Source organism: Coloeus monedula (assembly GCF_965178545.1).
Source record: "Coloeus monedula genome assembly, chromosome: 4".
NCBI classification, from domain to species: domain Eukaryota; kingdom Metazoa; phylum Chordata; class Aves; order Passeriformes; family Corvidae; genus Coloeus; species Coloeus monedula.
In genome coordinates this window covers 53,546,815-53,562,199 of record NC_138784.1, presented here as the reverse complement: position 1 = coordinate 53,562,199, position 15,385 = coordinate 53,546,815, and the positions used below count along the sequence as shown (strand labels likewise).

Sequence of the window (15,385 nt, the reverse complement as noted above, 5' to 3'; positions counted from 1 at the left end):
AATTCAGGGAGTTAGATTTGTTGAGCAAGTAGAGATAAGCCAAGACCAGTAGCTGCCAAGGTATCTGAATTACTCAGTTCCAGACCAGATGAATGAAAAAGGTGTTATGTAGATGACTGTTAAAGCCTAATATTTGTGGATTTATACTCTATTTTAAACAATACATCTTATTAACCCTTTTTAAAAAAAAAAAGTATCATCAGTTCATGTTTTGTGTCCTGAATAGATTCCTGAATGAAATAACTAAATTAGAAGCCATTTGTATCCTACCAATGGAATTGTATATTTATTCTATTTTATATTGTGATAGTGTTTCTTTGATTTTCAAATTAGATTAAAATCCGTGAAGATTGTGACCCTAAAGTCTTGAATACCAAGAGCAAAGGGAAGCTCAGTCCACTGACATGGAAGTAAATTTGGAGTCAAGAATAAATGAGACTATACTTCTGCTTTAAATAAAGGATAAATAGGACACTTTTAATAGAGAACACCAGTTAAAGTAGCTTTCAAGTCCATGTAGCTTTATCCTGCAGTTCAGAAAGGGTTTGTTGATGCTATATAGAAGAAACTCTTGCTCCTTCTAGTTGGAGCAGCCAGGTTTTTATAAGCATCATTACCAAGGTCTCTACTTCTTAATTTATACTTGTATTTCCTATTTTAAATAGTTCAAGGGTTATACTTTGTAATAAAAAAAGATATTTCAATTAATCTCTAAATATTACAGTTAGTACAGTTAGACCTGACCTCAAATACCTAAATCACTTTGATAAGAATGTACTTTTCAAGAAAGAAATGTCCCATGATCTTAGCTTTCATAAAGTTTGCTGCCTGAATCTTTCATATTTCCATATCTACGTCTTCAGTCATGAAATTTTAATAATATTTTCAAAGTTCTTCAACTTTGAAAAAAAGACTTAACAATATCTAACTTTGAAAACTTTTTTATTTTGAAGAGATAAAATATAGCTAAGACTATTCTGTTTTCTGCAGTATTTTGGAAGCTTGCTTGTAATATTCTGCGTTGAACTGGCCTGTGGTGTTTGGACCTACGAGCAGGAAATAACGGTGAGTCAGAAAAGGAGGCTGCATTTTTTCAGCAGAAGAAAACTAAGTTTTCCATTAGCTAGCTGTTTTCTAATTGCTGTAGTGTTTATCTCTGTTCATTATTCTGACAGTTTAATTTCAAGTGACTGCCTTCATTTTAAACAGAGAATTCTCCTGGGAGAGCTTGTCTGTCTGGAAGGCCCTGTCTGGGTTTCTCCTTAACCCCTCTATATTTGAGAGCCAAATCAGTCATCCCCCCTTTTAAGAACTTAATTTTATGTTAATTCTTGCTTAGGCAGGTTCTCACTGAAGTCTTTGATATTTTTGGGGATAAATCATGAACTTCAAGCTTAAATAAGGATTTTGAGAGAGGAGATGAGAGAATTTGAAAGGATTTTGCCCCAAAAGTTCTTTGTGTTTTAACGAATGTACTACATTGTAAACAGACAGCATGTTCTTTCAATAGAGGACTTGCTGTCTGCTAAATTCTGCACACTGCCTCCACAAGCTATAAATGCCAGTTTTAAGCAAAACATGTCTTGACTATAAAACACTCTTCTGTAAACTTGTGAAGAGGCTTTTATCTCTGTCTGGTTTTTATAACTGCCCCAACCTTTAATTTTCAAACTGAGGACTTGTAACCATCATGTAAGAAAATAGGTAAGTGTTGAACAAATTAAACTGAAATGTAACTGCTGGCTGCTATATCCTTACATCTTGTACTGAGTCTGGTACATTTTTATGAGTAGAGGGACAAATATTTTTCTCTCAACTGCCAAGATATGCCCAATATAATGGTCTTTCCAACAGTGAATGACAATTATATTGCAGTAAGATGTGAGGGAGCTTTCTTGATATTTACACAGTACTTGGACCAAAGGAATTTCTGGCAGATTTGAAGTCTGAAGTTACATGGCAGGACTTTGCATCAGAATTCATTCCCTTGCAGCACAGATTCCAGAGAGGTGTTCTAATATAATAACAATTAAAGCTATTTCTTTGCTTTAAATGTCAGCTTGCATTGATTCATTTTGAAATTGGGAATACAGACGAGGCATTCTTCATGCTATGGGCACAGCTGCCCTCCGCAGGGGTTTTGCCAAGGATGACTGTTACAGCTAACATCCATCTTTCCACAGAAATCTTGTCAGTGGAAACCTCCTGAAATTGCATAGCCTTCACGGCTCTGGAACATGCTTTTTCAACCTTCACTATTCAGTTAGAAACCCTGAAGTTACGGTGTGTTTTAGTCTGACCCCCAAGCTTTTGTTTATCTGCTGTTCTACTGAAACCCAAACCTGGGGCAGTTTGATAAAGGCTCGCAAAGCCCTACTATATGTTATGTCACTGGTCATGCTGTTTCCCTTCAGATGGAAATACTGCTGTCGTTCAGCCCTTTGCTGAAGTAAGCAACACTGGATTCCATGCCTGCATCTTCTGCAGTGGGTCACAGCAAACCCAGATGCCTTTTTTCTTGCTTTTCTTCTCTCCCTATTTATGTGTATTTTTTTTTATTCCTTATCTCCTGAAATACTGTGTTGGCTTGGGTCTTTTCGGTTTTTTTTGTTGTTGTTGTATTCTCTTTCTTGATTTCTTACTATTACTCCCTTTGTCCTAACACTACTGCTCTTTGTGTGATGGGTGGGTTTCTTGCTGCTGAGAACCTTAGGCAATGTGGCAGTCTGGAAGAGAACAGTTATTTTTCAGTGGTTCTTCCACACCTGTGCAGGTCTTTCCCTAGAATGTGCTTCCTTCTACTCAATAAAGATAACATGATTCCCTCTTACAACCATAGCGGTATCTTGATGTCATACTGGTTTCAGTGTAGCATGAAATCACATGAGCCCCTGGTGGGTTTCAGGGATCAGTTGGCATTAGTGTAGGTGGGTGTGTAGTGCAGTGTGGGTGATATTGTCAAAAATGTTACTGAGGCATAACCGCCTCTGCTGATCCAGTATGGGCATTCCTTGGTGTGTGGACAACTTGCTCTAAGAGTCCTGGCATAAACAGCTTTCCTTCCAGCTCATGATAGCTCTCAGCAGGTAGTGTGCCTCATGACTAATTTATTCCACCCACAAGATTGAAAAGCCAGTGTGGGTTCTTGGCTTATTTAGGCGTTGATCAAGCTTTGATAGTCATTAGAGAAATAATAATGAGTAATTAGATCCCAGTGGCAGACTGAACTTTATAGAACTTAGGTTAAAGTCAAACCAGCATCTCTAGTTTTTGTTTGTCTACACATGAGTATTGGTATATAGTCAAACAAATGTATCTTAATCAGGTATTATTGTGCACTACCATGTATATGAGCTGACAGAAAGATATTTAGTAGGTACATCAATATACCTATTACCTGTCCAGTTTTACCTGTTGGCATTCTTGCAGCAAACACACAGATTCTGAAATGCCTCCTTAGCTCCAGCATTCAAATTGCTTTCCTACAGTGGGGTTTAGATTGTTTTGCTTTGCTTTTAATTTCCTTCTCTCACCTCTTGAGGGTTTTTTTCCCCTGCCTTCCATTGATTTCGTGAAGAAGTTGGATGTATTGTGTTGCAGGCATAACCTTGGACTGTGTTTAACTCAAATAAGTTAATAAAAAACAGTCTAGCAAGTAGGAGCTTAATTGCAGCACTGTCAACTATTATCCAAAAAAAGCAGAGTGCTAGCTTGCAATGCAGAGGAAAGATAAATGCATTGAGTACAAAATTAAATCAATTTATTATAGTGACCAGTGTAAATGTTTGTGACAGAAATATTCTGTGATCATGCTTTTACGTATCTTTAGTACGCTACTGATAACGTATTTTTCATGTGAACAATCGTGAGTTCAATGCAAAAATCTGCTAAGTGAAAGGCATGTTAAATTTCTGGGACCTTATTAATATATTGATGATATGAAGCTTTGCTAGGGCATCTAAAATGTACCATAACTTAGCAGTGGTAATGAAATGTTATCAATTGTTCCTATTTGTATTATGGGTTCAGGCAGGCAGTGGTAGTCCCTATATTTTTGTAGAGCATCTAGTGCCATGAAGACCTGCTTCCTTGGGAAGTATTGTACAAATTTTCTTTCCTTAGGTAACATTTGTTGCTACTTATAGAATGCCCTTACTGTTAGCTTCAAATTAAACAGGAGAGCAAAGTCACCGCTGCTAGAGGGGCTGGGCTCCCCTCCTATTCAAGTGACAGCTGATACTGCCATTGTGGTTTCTTTTACCTTGACTGTTAAGGCTGATGGAAACAAGGCAAAACTCAGCATGGATGGTATGTGCTCCTAGAATGGTGACTGCAGTCTTCAGATCCTTGTTTTGTTTTGGCACACTGAAATTTGTGCTGCTGAATTGAAGTGAGGTTTTGATCTTTACTCGTAACTTCACTGTATGTCAGGTGCCACAGCGCTTGCCTCTGCAATAAATTGCTAACTGAGGTGTCGTATTCAGACAATGGAGGGCACCAGCACCTCACTTCTGAGTTGTCACATTTGTAAGAAAAATCTTTCAGAATCCTTTCAGAAGAAAAGATTTTCACAAGGCTGTGAGTGTGCTTGGGAAAAAAAGGTCATTGGGCCTTGTCTACTCTTCCTTGTTACAGTTTTTGAGCAAGTTACTGAAATGGAGCACATTCAGGATACCTGCATGCAGGACTCCAGACAAAGGCAGAAAATGGCTGAAAAAACTCCTGGAGTAGAATTCATCTCAATTAATTTTATATATGTAGAAATGGGACATTTAAATCAAAGTTCTTCACCTTAGTGAAGGGGATTTCGGAATTAAAGAGAATGATTCATCTGCTCTGTTTAAGTTACTTATCTTGAGATGAATTTCTCCATTTGGCTGCCTGTTTATTTCTATTATCTAAGACAACACCGTGGGAATATCTAAAATGGGTCAAACAGATACCATCCCTGATAATTTGGATGGAACTCAGTCCAACTTTTATGCCAGGTAAACAATCTGGTAATGATATAAATAAATTGTACCAAATCATCCCATAATATCTCCAAAATGTGACTGCTTTTCAGTTTACATTAATTTGTAAGCAAAGGAAACAAATAACTTTTCCTTGATATTTTAAGAAGGTCTTGTAAAGTATTAGTATCATAAAAATTGCAACACTTGGTTTCCTGTTTTATTTGTATACAAAGTTATTTTAGTCATTGCACTGGAAAGATCTCAGTATAGATGGAACCTGTGGGTTTGGAGCCACAAGCCTTCTGATCCATTGTGTGAGTCACCTATCTCTCCTTGCTCCAGGTTCCAGTGCAGTGGTCCGATATGATCACACTGAAAGCCAGGATGACCAATTATGGCCTACCTAGGTACCAGTGGCTGACCCATGCTTGGAATTTCTTCCAGAGGGAGGTAAGATGACGGTTAATTCATGAACTAAAGTAATACCTGCTCAGTGAGTGTTATTTATCTGCTAAGGAAAAAGGTTTGGTTTTAAGTGACTAGGCAAATAAATGCAAGTTCATTTGGTATGAAACACTGTGTAGTGATGCTGTCTTGGTATCCAGTTCTTTAGTTTGTAGGCCCTAAAGGTAATTAAACACCAAAACCAGAATGTTAATAAATTCACTTAAATTGCTAACATTCTCATACCCTTTTTCAGTAAGGTTAGGACACCATTACCTTTTAGGATTACTATAATGTTGAAGGATATGATATATATAAAACTAAAAATCTGCAGGTAAAGTAAAATGAATGTGTCTATATGTTGTTTTAATATTAAACTGTGCTCCCCTTCCCATAGGCTCTGTTAGTTTCCTTTCATGGAGCTGTCATGGTTAAGATATGTTTAGCTGGAAAGGAATGGGAAAGGAAGTTTCCAAAAAGATGCCAACACTGTCTCTTTGGCCGAGGTTTGTGAAAGTGATGAGGGTTTTTATTTCCTTTGACTGGGGGGTGGGAAACAAACCAAAAAGCTTCCTTGTATTCACAGCTTTGCCCTCTAGCCTACTAAAATTCAGAACTGTTTTTATAGAATGAAGTATTATGTTACAGAAACGTGAAATTGCCCAAGGTAAAACCCATTAACTCCAAATATAACTCACGTGCAGGAACAGAACTCTTTAAATGCCTGTCATTGTGCTGCCCTTGTTGAAATGTTGAAATCTATCATTGTTGCACAGATTTCCTGTTTATTTAAACATTTCCTGGCAGCACTTGGTTAGTCCGTATTTATACTAAAACCTGAAAGAAAGAGGTTACACACCAGCACCATTCCCCCCCCCCCAGTTCCCTGCTCTGGCCATACGACTGCTCTGTGAAACTGAGTAATTCTTCATATGCAGGTAGAGTGTTTATGTCCGTTCTGTACCTGAGATAATATAATCAAGTGGTCTCAATCAGTTTTCATTGAATAGAGCTGGTATAAATGTATAGGTTGATTAAATTAAATACTGCCTCTTATCCTCCTGGTTGTTGTAGTTTCATCATAATGGCTGGTTATAATATGAATATTAATAGTAAAACTTCAACTAAGCCTTAATTTTTCTAGGGAAGAAGAACTTCCTTTTAGTTGTTAGAAGAAGTTTTAGAAGTTAGATTTTCCATATGGCATCTGTGATGAATGATTTGGAGAACTGAGAAAGCTCTTTTACAGTTTCTACTTAATTGGTGGACTCTCATTCATACTCCATCTACTTATAGTTCAGATGCTGGATGTATGAGCCTGGTATGTGCTTTATGTCTGAATAAGCACTTTACTTGTGGCCCTTCTTCAGTCAGCAGAATTGTAATTACAATTCTGTTACCAGAGATTCAGCCCTGATCAGCTTGGTATTCTTTCTTCTGTATCTTTTAACAGCTGAGATAGATGGGAAATGTGTTCTCCCCCAGTCCTCTTGCTGGTTTAATATCAGAGTTGTGACCATGCTAAGAAAGATGGAAAGGGTCAGCTGAAGTCAGGAAGCAAGAACTGGGCTGGGGAAGAAAAGATACAAGAGTAAGAAAAGGATATTTAATGAGATGGTCTTTGCAATTGCAATGAGGAGCCAAAGCTTGAGCTTTCCATAAAGTCCAGCGGGGGGAGGATTTTGACTGAGTAACAAACCACTAAAAACTGAGACATGAGAGCTGGGGTAAAGAAGGAAGAAGTGAGATTTTTAAGAGGACTGATGAATTAAAGGCACAGTGTGTGCCAACATGTCTGGGCACTGATCTGCTTGATGGTGAGCAATGAGTGGTGTGGAATACAGGACTCTGGCTCTGAAGCGGGTTAAGAGGGGCAAATATGTTCCAAGCTTATGGATCAAAGGAACCAGAGAATGACTTACACTCAGGCTGGTCCTGGAGGACATCCAGGCAGAAAAAAGTAGCATCTTGTTTCTGCAGCAAAGCGTGTTTTCAGTCATGTCAAGTCCACATCCAGTGCCAAACCAAATCTAATGTAGCTGCTTCATCCCTTTTCTATGTGAAAGCAGCTGCTAATGTGGTAGACTGGTCATTTGGCTTTAAATCTCAGGGTGTGCTTTGCAGAGGAGGTTGTTAGTCCTGGTGGGTTTTATAGCCAATTACAGCTCATCTGCTTTGCAGCCAAACTTCTTTTTTTTAAGGTTGATTCTGTTGCAGTATTTATTTTAATGTGATACCCCGTCCTTCCCGTTTCAGTTTTCCTTTCAGGGTTTGTGATTTCTATACATTTTTGCTTACTCTTTTAACTTTTTTTTTCTGTATTCAGGTAAATCTGTGCTTTTCTGTTTTCAACAAATATGTCTGTAGTTGTAGCCTTGCAAGAATAGTCCACTAGTAAGACCTTTTTCAGCTACTCCCTTTAGCCACCAGTATACTTGTTCATTAGTCCCCATTTTGACATGAAATTGTGTTAGTTCCCTGTAGTAAGGACAGGAGAATCCCGAGATAGGACAATTTCTGTGAAGCATCCTTTGAGGAAGCAATTGGGATTTAAAGCACAGAGCAGTATCATTGGCTGTTTCTGAAGTATTCATTGGTCACTACATTACATTTTTCATGTGACTTTTATGTCAAAGTACAGCAAAACAAGATACATGGAAGCACTTGTAGATGTTTTTAGTTCTATGTAAATGTTTTGGAAGTTGGTATTAGGAACTTACTTAGGTTTTTTGATGACCTACTTTACCTACTGAAGAAGTAGCATAATTATTACTGATCTTGGCTAATCCTTCCTTTGCAGTTTAAATGTTGTGGCGTGGTGTACTTCACAGACTGGCTAGAAATGACAGAATTGGACTGGCCGCCTGACTCCTGTTGTGTCAGAGAATTCCCTGGATGCTCTAAGCAGGCACATCATGAGGATCTCAGTGACCTTTATCAGGAGGTAAGGAGAAAACTGTGGATATATTGGAAGGTTTTGTACATTCTTCCTGATCCAATAATTTTCCAAATTCATCATTTGCAGTGCAACGGAGTAATTTGTTTGTAGAGTAGTTGTGTTTATGGAAAGTGTTTATGAATAGTATTTGTTAATGCTGAAACAGGGGGAGGAAAGAAGGAAGAATGAAGCCATCCACCCACCCTTACCTGGAAGTGAGATGGGTTAGAGGCAGTGCAGTTACAATCTGAGATGTGCTTAAACTTTGAAGTGTTTATTTTATATCAGTTAGGTTGGAGTTCAAATTTGTTCCAATCCAAAATTTAAAAATTATGTATGAAATAATTTAAGACTAGTTATAAATTAGGCACCATACCATCAAGCTACTGCAGGGTAAGTGGAAGAATACTTTGGTGAAATGTACAGTGAAGGATGCTTTTGAGAATCCCTTTGGAGGATGAGAGCTCTCTTGTTAACAGGTCTCATGCTAGGAGGCAGCTAATTCAGTTGTTGTACTCTGAGCATGCATAGAAACTTCTTGTGAAAATACTCTTTCTCTCTACATTACAGTATGATTATTTAAAGAGTTACAAAAAAAGCCTTAAAACAAGGCGAGAACCTGTTTGAACTCAAAGTGGATAAGGGAGGTCCTCACGGTAACAAGACATTACTGTTTTTAGGGTGAAAGTTATAAAAACAAGTAAATATGTTCTTTGCAAAAACTCTGTTCTCACAAATATTGTCTAAAGTCACTTTTGTCTGGAAACTTTGTTAGCTGCCATTTTTTTATGCTGACAGACCTCTGAAGACCTATAATTGTCCATTCAGTAACAGCAGAATGACCAACAGTCCAGGGAGTCCAACAGCTACAGAAAGCATGTCTCAGTTATGTAGTTATGAGGACCTGAGAAGAGGTGCATTCTTCACTGGATTGCTTTTAGAGTAATACAGGGTGTCTAGGAAGGAGGATGGGCCTGAGAATCATGCTTTCAGATGCTGCAGCATGAACATTTCTCCAGTGGATGGTGTAGCTCTGCATTATGGAAGAGTACCCAAAGAACCATTTTATTTTCACCTAGTCTCTTTAAGGCTGTTTAAGACGTGTTCTTACAAGAATGTGTTGCATGGCTCTTGTTCAAGAGCTGTGGAGCAACACCTCTGAAGCAGAGGAGATTCGCTGTATAAACAAGCCAAAATGAATATTGGCTATTGCCAGTAAACAATCAAGTTTCGGGGAAATTAATTTGTATGGTATTGGCTGTATGAACAGAAATTATTTAATCTAATCTGGAGTTTCTGACACCCATCCTAGAAGGCTGTGTTCTTCCAGTAGGAAGAGAGAAGATAGAGCTGCCAAAAGGCCAGTGCCTCAGGAGGCCAGTCTGTGCTAAGGAACCTTAAAGACAGTGGCAGAGGCTGTTTTTTTTTCACCAGCTACTTGTAGATGCTCTCCTGCCTTCTGGCAAGGCTCACAGCACTGACAGCACTGATTATGCTTTAGAAGTGTCAGTCCCTGAACGAGAAAGCCATTCAGGCTTCTTCTGGGGCCTGTCAGTCTCTTACACATTTTGAAAAACTAAAAATTGCGGCTCACTCTGCAATAAAGGTTGCTTTTTGTAATACTGTTGCTACTGTTAATACCATAGAAGTCTGTCATAGAGAGCCTTCAAGGAGTGTATGGAAGCAGTAGAACATTCATTTGCCCCCTGCTTCCTTCTTAGGTGAAAAGGCAGGATTATGTGAGCAGTGTCACTCAATGAAAAACTGCTCTTTGAGCCCAGGAAGCTAAAAAATTTCTGAGAAGTATTAGTCATTGGAATGCAGGGTCTAAAGTGCAAGGTTTTCTTCTGTCATCTCTTTTGGTAACATTTCATGCCCATGCCATATTCCAGGAAAGTGGTTCTCTGAGCACTTCATATGTTCAAGTTCTTTTGGTTCTATTTGTAGAAAATTAATAGCTAAAGATGATTATTATGTAGGACATAAGGGCTGTGTTAAGACCCACTTGATAAAAGAAAGGCTGTTTGGCACTTTTTTTTAAAGAAATCTGAAGGAGGCATATTTATGGTTCTTCCCCTACTGTACCACAGAGCATTTTGGATGGATTCAGCACTTAGCAAAAATTTGTTTTTGCAGAATCCATTTCAAAAAGGGACAGGCTTTGTGTGGTTGTATCAGCCACAAAAATACTTAATTTCTCTTAGAGATACATGCAACATTTTGTTGGCAAAATGTTTCTTTTCATGGCTCTTGCCTGTGGGGCGTTTCACAGATTCTTACAGTACGCGTGCTAATAAGTTTATCAGTACCATGCAAAACCAACGTACACTTCCAAGACTAATCTGCCCAACTTCTGCTTTGGAGAACTGAAGGGAAAAAGCTTTTTTAGAAAGTGATTCAAATCAAACTTGCATAGTCTGGTGGTTTGAGAGGGAGCCTGATAAGATTAGCCTCGCTAGCCTAAAATTGATTTATGTAAATATTTGGCCAGTCCCTTCTGGTACTTCAGAAAAATTCTTTGTAGTACTTCAGAAAACTGGAGTTTGGTTTGTCTGGGACTGATAACTTGTTTTGTTGTAGCTGTGCTGTGGTTTTTTGCTGGGAAATCAGAACTTTCTATAGTCTTAAACTGGAATCCTTCACAATTTAATTTTTGCAGAAAGGAAGGTGGCTTACAGTTCTGCTTGAAAGTATTTTTGGCAGGAATCATGTTGTCCCTGCTGAATATTGAAAGCTATTTTTCAATTGTCCTAGTCTTCCCGAATTGCTTTTATTCTGATGAGCTTCACCTTTGGTGCAGTTTCATGAACAGACTGACCTTAGAAAGAGCATGGTTGTGAGGGAAGTGTGAAGATGATGATGTGGCCTTGGAGGTTTGTTGTGGTCTGAGGACAAGAGGAGCTCTGCCCATCTTGTGATTGGGAACTGCAGCCTAGATAAAATGGTTGGTAGGAGTTGATACCTTAAAAAAAAAAAAATCAAACTTGTATGTTCAATATTTTCTTTCATTTTCTGGCATAATTTTTAGTATACTCAAAATTCATTGCAATTAAATCAGTTTTGTTTTAATTTTAGTTTGTTTTAGTTTTTAATTTTAAAATTTGCTTTAATATACTTCTGAGTATGCTCAAAATTTGGGTGTACAAAAGATTGGTTGAGTTTGCTGATGGCTTATCTTTTCTGCTCAGAGAAGTGCCTTACTTCAGTTCAGGTTCTTATTCCATGATATAGTAAATTAGTAATATATGCTAAATAAGAAATACATGCTTTTTCTATTTCTAGACTGAAAGTATAAAATAGCCTGTTTAATACATATTAATCAGGCCTTTAATCCATAGCTTTGTAGGAATCTGAAGCTGATTCTTCTGAATGATTGCTGCAAAGTTTTATACTATATATGATTTGTCAACAAGAGCTCCCCATTTAGTGACAAACTTCTACTTTTGCTGAGGAAAGTATATTTATGTATGTTTAATTGCAGGCTATCAACTATGAAAGTGTTATATAAGCAGAAATAAAATGCATGAATGTGAAGTTAACAGGGCTGGCTGGGTGTTTCTCAGTTTTGAAACTGATTTTGAACGTGTGTTAGAGCAGAACTATAAGAACATCATTAAATGGAGGAAAACAGTCTATCTAGATTGGGCATAATTTGTCTCAGTTATGTGTCTGTGTACTGCAGGAGATGTAGGAATTAATGTTATTGCTCTCCATTAGTGGGTGTTTTCTCTAGGCAACAAATGAACTGAGTTTGAATATTGCTGTGGTGGAGCATTTTTAAATTGTGACCAGCATCCACCTTCATCGCTTTAAGTTATCAAAAGTATTAAAATGCATCCAGTTTCTCTGTAATTAAAAACAAATTTGGGAAATAGTATAACTAAACTGCCTTCCAGTTGAACAAAAGAAGATGCCAATGTGACAGTTTTTGTTGTCCTGCCCCCCACCAAGTCCAATTACGTTACATTTTGTTGTTTGTGGTTTTTTTTGAAATTTCATAGAATGCATACTTGCTTCTTTTTCTGTGTGTTTGCTGCTGTTTAGAAAATGAAACAGTGAAATGAGCAGAGACATTGAGATCTTTTAATTTACTCTGGTACAATTATCATAGAGTACATTAATTTTATTTAGATCCTGAATGAAAATCTGTTGACTACAGTATGAATTTTGTGTGTGTGGCAAAAATGGGGCCTTTCATCAAATATATTTAGGACTGTAGCATTTGAAATTGTCTTTGGGGAAATTGGCTTTGGGGAATTTCAGTGTGATTGAAAAGCGTTATTTATCATGTCCTGTCTTCAAATTCCATCACTTTGATTGATTGCTTTATTTTCTTAGAAAAGCGGTAAGAAATATGAAGTGAGGATATAAATGCGAAAAATAACATTCTCAAGACAGTGCCCATTTTGATGGGTTCCTTATGTCAGCTTCTGGGACCAGTGCCCAGACAGGTTGTTATTCTGAATTTTCCCTTGATACGTATATTGCTTTGATAATTGTGCTGTGAAACCCTGCAAAGCTTAGAATAGAGAATAAGCATCATGCAGAATAGCAAAGGCCCCTCTCTTCATGGTTTATCTTCTCTTAAGACTGGGCATTGCCCTTACTGAGCAATGAGCATTGTCGCTTATGTTTTGCACTGTTAGCCAGTAGTTCCCAGAGCTGCTGCCTCTCCCTGGATCCTTGCTGCCTTACAAGGGCTTGGGAGCTTTTCTGAAGCCTTGTGTGGTAGTTAGTTGGTCATGTAAGCAAACTGTAGAGCCTGCATTGAAGGTTTGGAAAGAGCTAAATTCCCTTTTTGTGAACATCAACTTAAAACATTTTAACGTAGTTTCCATCAGATGTTTTCTGATGAGGTTACGCAGGTCCTTAGATCCTTCCTACAATACTGTTTTAGCTCCAGAGTGTGGTATTATCTGTAGAAAAAGTCTAAAAGAGTTTAAAATAATTGACAACCCTGAAGATCTTCAATTTGAGGAGAGAAAAAAGATGATAAAGAGGACTTCAATGGCTTTTAAGCCTTCACAAAACCAGTTGAGTTTCTTTAACCATTAGTGAGAGTTGATAGGAACTCAGATCAACTGCGAGTGATTTCTGAATTGAAAAGTAGCACAGATCTCTTCCAGTAGTCTGTGTATGAGAAAACTTAAAGTTTGCATTATGGAAGCACTTAAAAACTAGGCAAAATAATTTTCAAAGTATTGTTTGAAGGAGCTGAGAGAGAGATTATTGGGAGCCAGAAAAGATAGCAGTGGGTAGGATGAGCTAAGCCTTGGGAACTGCAAATCAAATATTACTGACTGTTTCTTTTTAATCTATTTTTGTTTTATAGGGATGCGGTAAAAAAATGTACACTTTTTTGAGAGGGACAAAGCAATTGCAAGTGCTGAGATTTCTAGGAATCTCTATTGGAGTAACGCAGATCCTGGCTATGATCCTCACTATTACTTTGCTATGGGCTCTGTACTATGACAGAAGAGATCCCAGAGCAGATCAGATCATGGCACTGAAGAGTGATACCTCGCAGGAGCTGTCATGTCATTCCATGGAGCTACTGAAACCAAGCCTGACCAGGATCTTTGAACATACATCCATGGCAAACAGCTTCAATACACACTTTGAAATGGAAGAGCTATAAGTGATGCAATGAATCTGTGAAGTCACAGAGGATTTTAATTGTTTTGTTGTTAATTTTGTTCTGTTCATCAAATATGCCAAATATATGTCTTCTTATGCATCAGAAGCCAGTTAATGAATGGAAGTGAAGGAGACCAGCAAAGAGAGATGAGCCTGTCATCAGCCTCAGAGCCATGGCCTCAGCCGTGAAACAGTTGATTTGGGGGGTTGTTTTATAAAAGGCACCCATTCAGTTGGACACAGTAATACTCTACTTATTGTCACAAGCTGTGTGAAGTGTAAAACACTGACTCATTCACAGGTAGACTGAACCTGTAGGGAAGCATGATGGGAAGGGAAGAGGAAATATTCGTCTTCTGAAGAAGCAGCTGTGCTTTAAGCAAACAAAATGTGACTTCAGCTGAAATTGACTTTTAATAAGCCATTTGGAAAATGTCTTAATCAGGGATCTATGTATGTATAATTGTGCATTTTCATGTGTGCATGGAAAGCAGAGCTACAATTCAAGTTAATACTTGGATTTAAAAATTTGCAAGATTTTTAAAAAGGGCGAGACTTTCTTTTTTCTAACAAAACCTTTATCTTAGCTTTTGTTGTTAAAGATGTTCTAAAACTTCTATTTTTATCTAACATAACGATTTTTTAATTTTAAATGTATTAAACAGGGATTGAAAACAAAACTGTAACTCCAGACAGTAGACTTCAGTTTTCTGGAAAATTCTTCTTTCAAACAGTTTGTTCTGTGGACTGTTTCTTAGTAAAAAGGAAGAAAACCTTAAGCATTCTTTCTGAAATGGGAATCAATATGGGAGTAGCACATTTTTATAGATAAATCTTTTCTCCTGTCCGTGATTCCCCTGAAGCTAGAAACAAAAGACTGCAAGAAAAATGCTTACAGGTCTGGATGCTATTGCAATAATTGTAAAAGTACATGAGGAAAAATTTTACTTTGGTGAGTGTTTCATTAAGAGCTCTCTGGTGGCTTAAAATGCCAGCCGGAAACAAGATTAAAATGTATTTATTGAGGTGGGGAAAGTGCATTTTACTGTATTTTTATGAACAATGTCTATGTCATAGGATTATTTTTACAATTGGCCACGCTCTTGAAATAAGTATTTGTTCCACTGAGTATAGTAGTTTGTGGAAAATGGGCTTTTTACAAAATATTGCATTTAAAAAGTTCTTCCATTTGTTTTGGAATTTGTAAAAGAAAAAAAAGCAAGGTGTGATTTGTAAACAATAAAATTGCTTTTCTCTTAAATTCCAAAATGGCTTTTTTATTTTTAAGTCCTAGAGTGGGAATGCTTTGGAGGGGCATTGGGAGCATCCTCCTGCCTAGTGTGAATTAATTTGATGTGTCTTTACCCATTCCACTTACTCTGTTGTGGAGTAATATTCCAGTGCAATGTAA

At 37.6% G+C, this 15,385-nt stretch overlaps 1 protein-coding gene across 7 annotated transcripts in view; it reads left to right on the top strand.

Moving 5' to 3' along the window:
* The window catches only part of TSPAN12 (tetraspanin 12), a 46,074-nt gene extending 30,839 nt beyond the window's left edge, over positions 1-15,235 (top strand). For all 7 annotated transcript variants that reach the window (XM_082280409.1, XM_082280411.1, XM_082280410.1 and 4 more), the window contains 4 exons: positions 991-1,065; positions 5,298-5,405; positions 8,200-8,343; positions 13,670-15,235. In XM_082280409.1, coding sequence (XP_082136535.1) covers positions 991-1,065; positions 5,298-5,405; positions 8,200-8,343; positions 13,670-13,975 — 633 coding nt within the window. In that variant the 3' untranslated portion in view covers positions 13,976-15,235. The remainder of the gene's footprint in view (positions 1-990; positions 1,066-5,297; positions 5,406-8,199; positions 8,344-13,669) is intronic.
* The last annotated feature ends 150 nt before the right edge of the window (positions 15,236-15,385 follow it).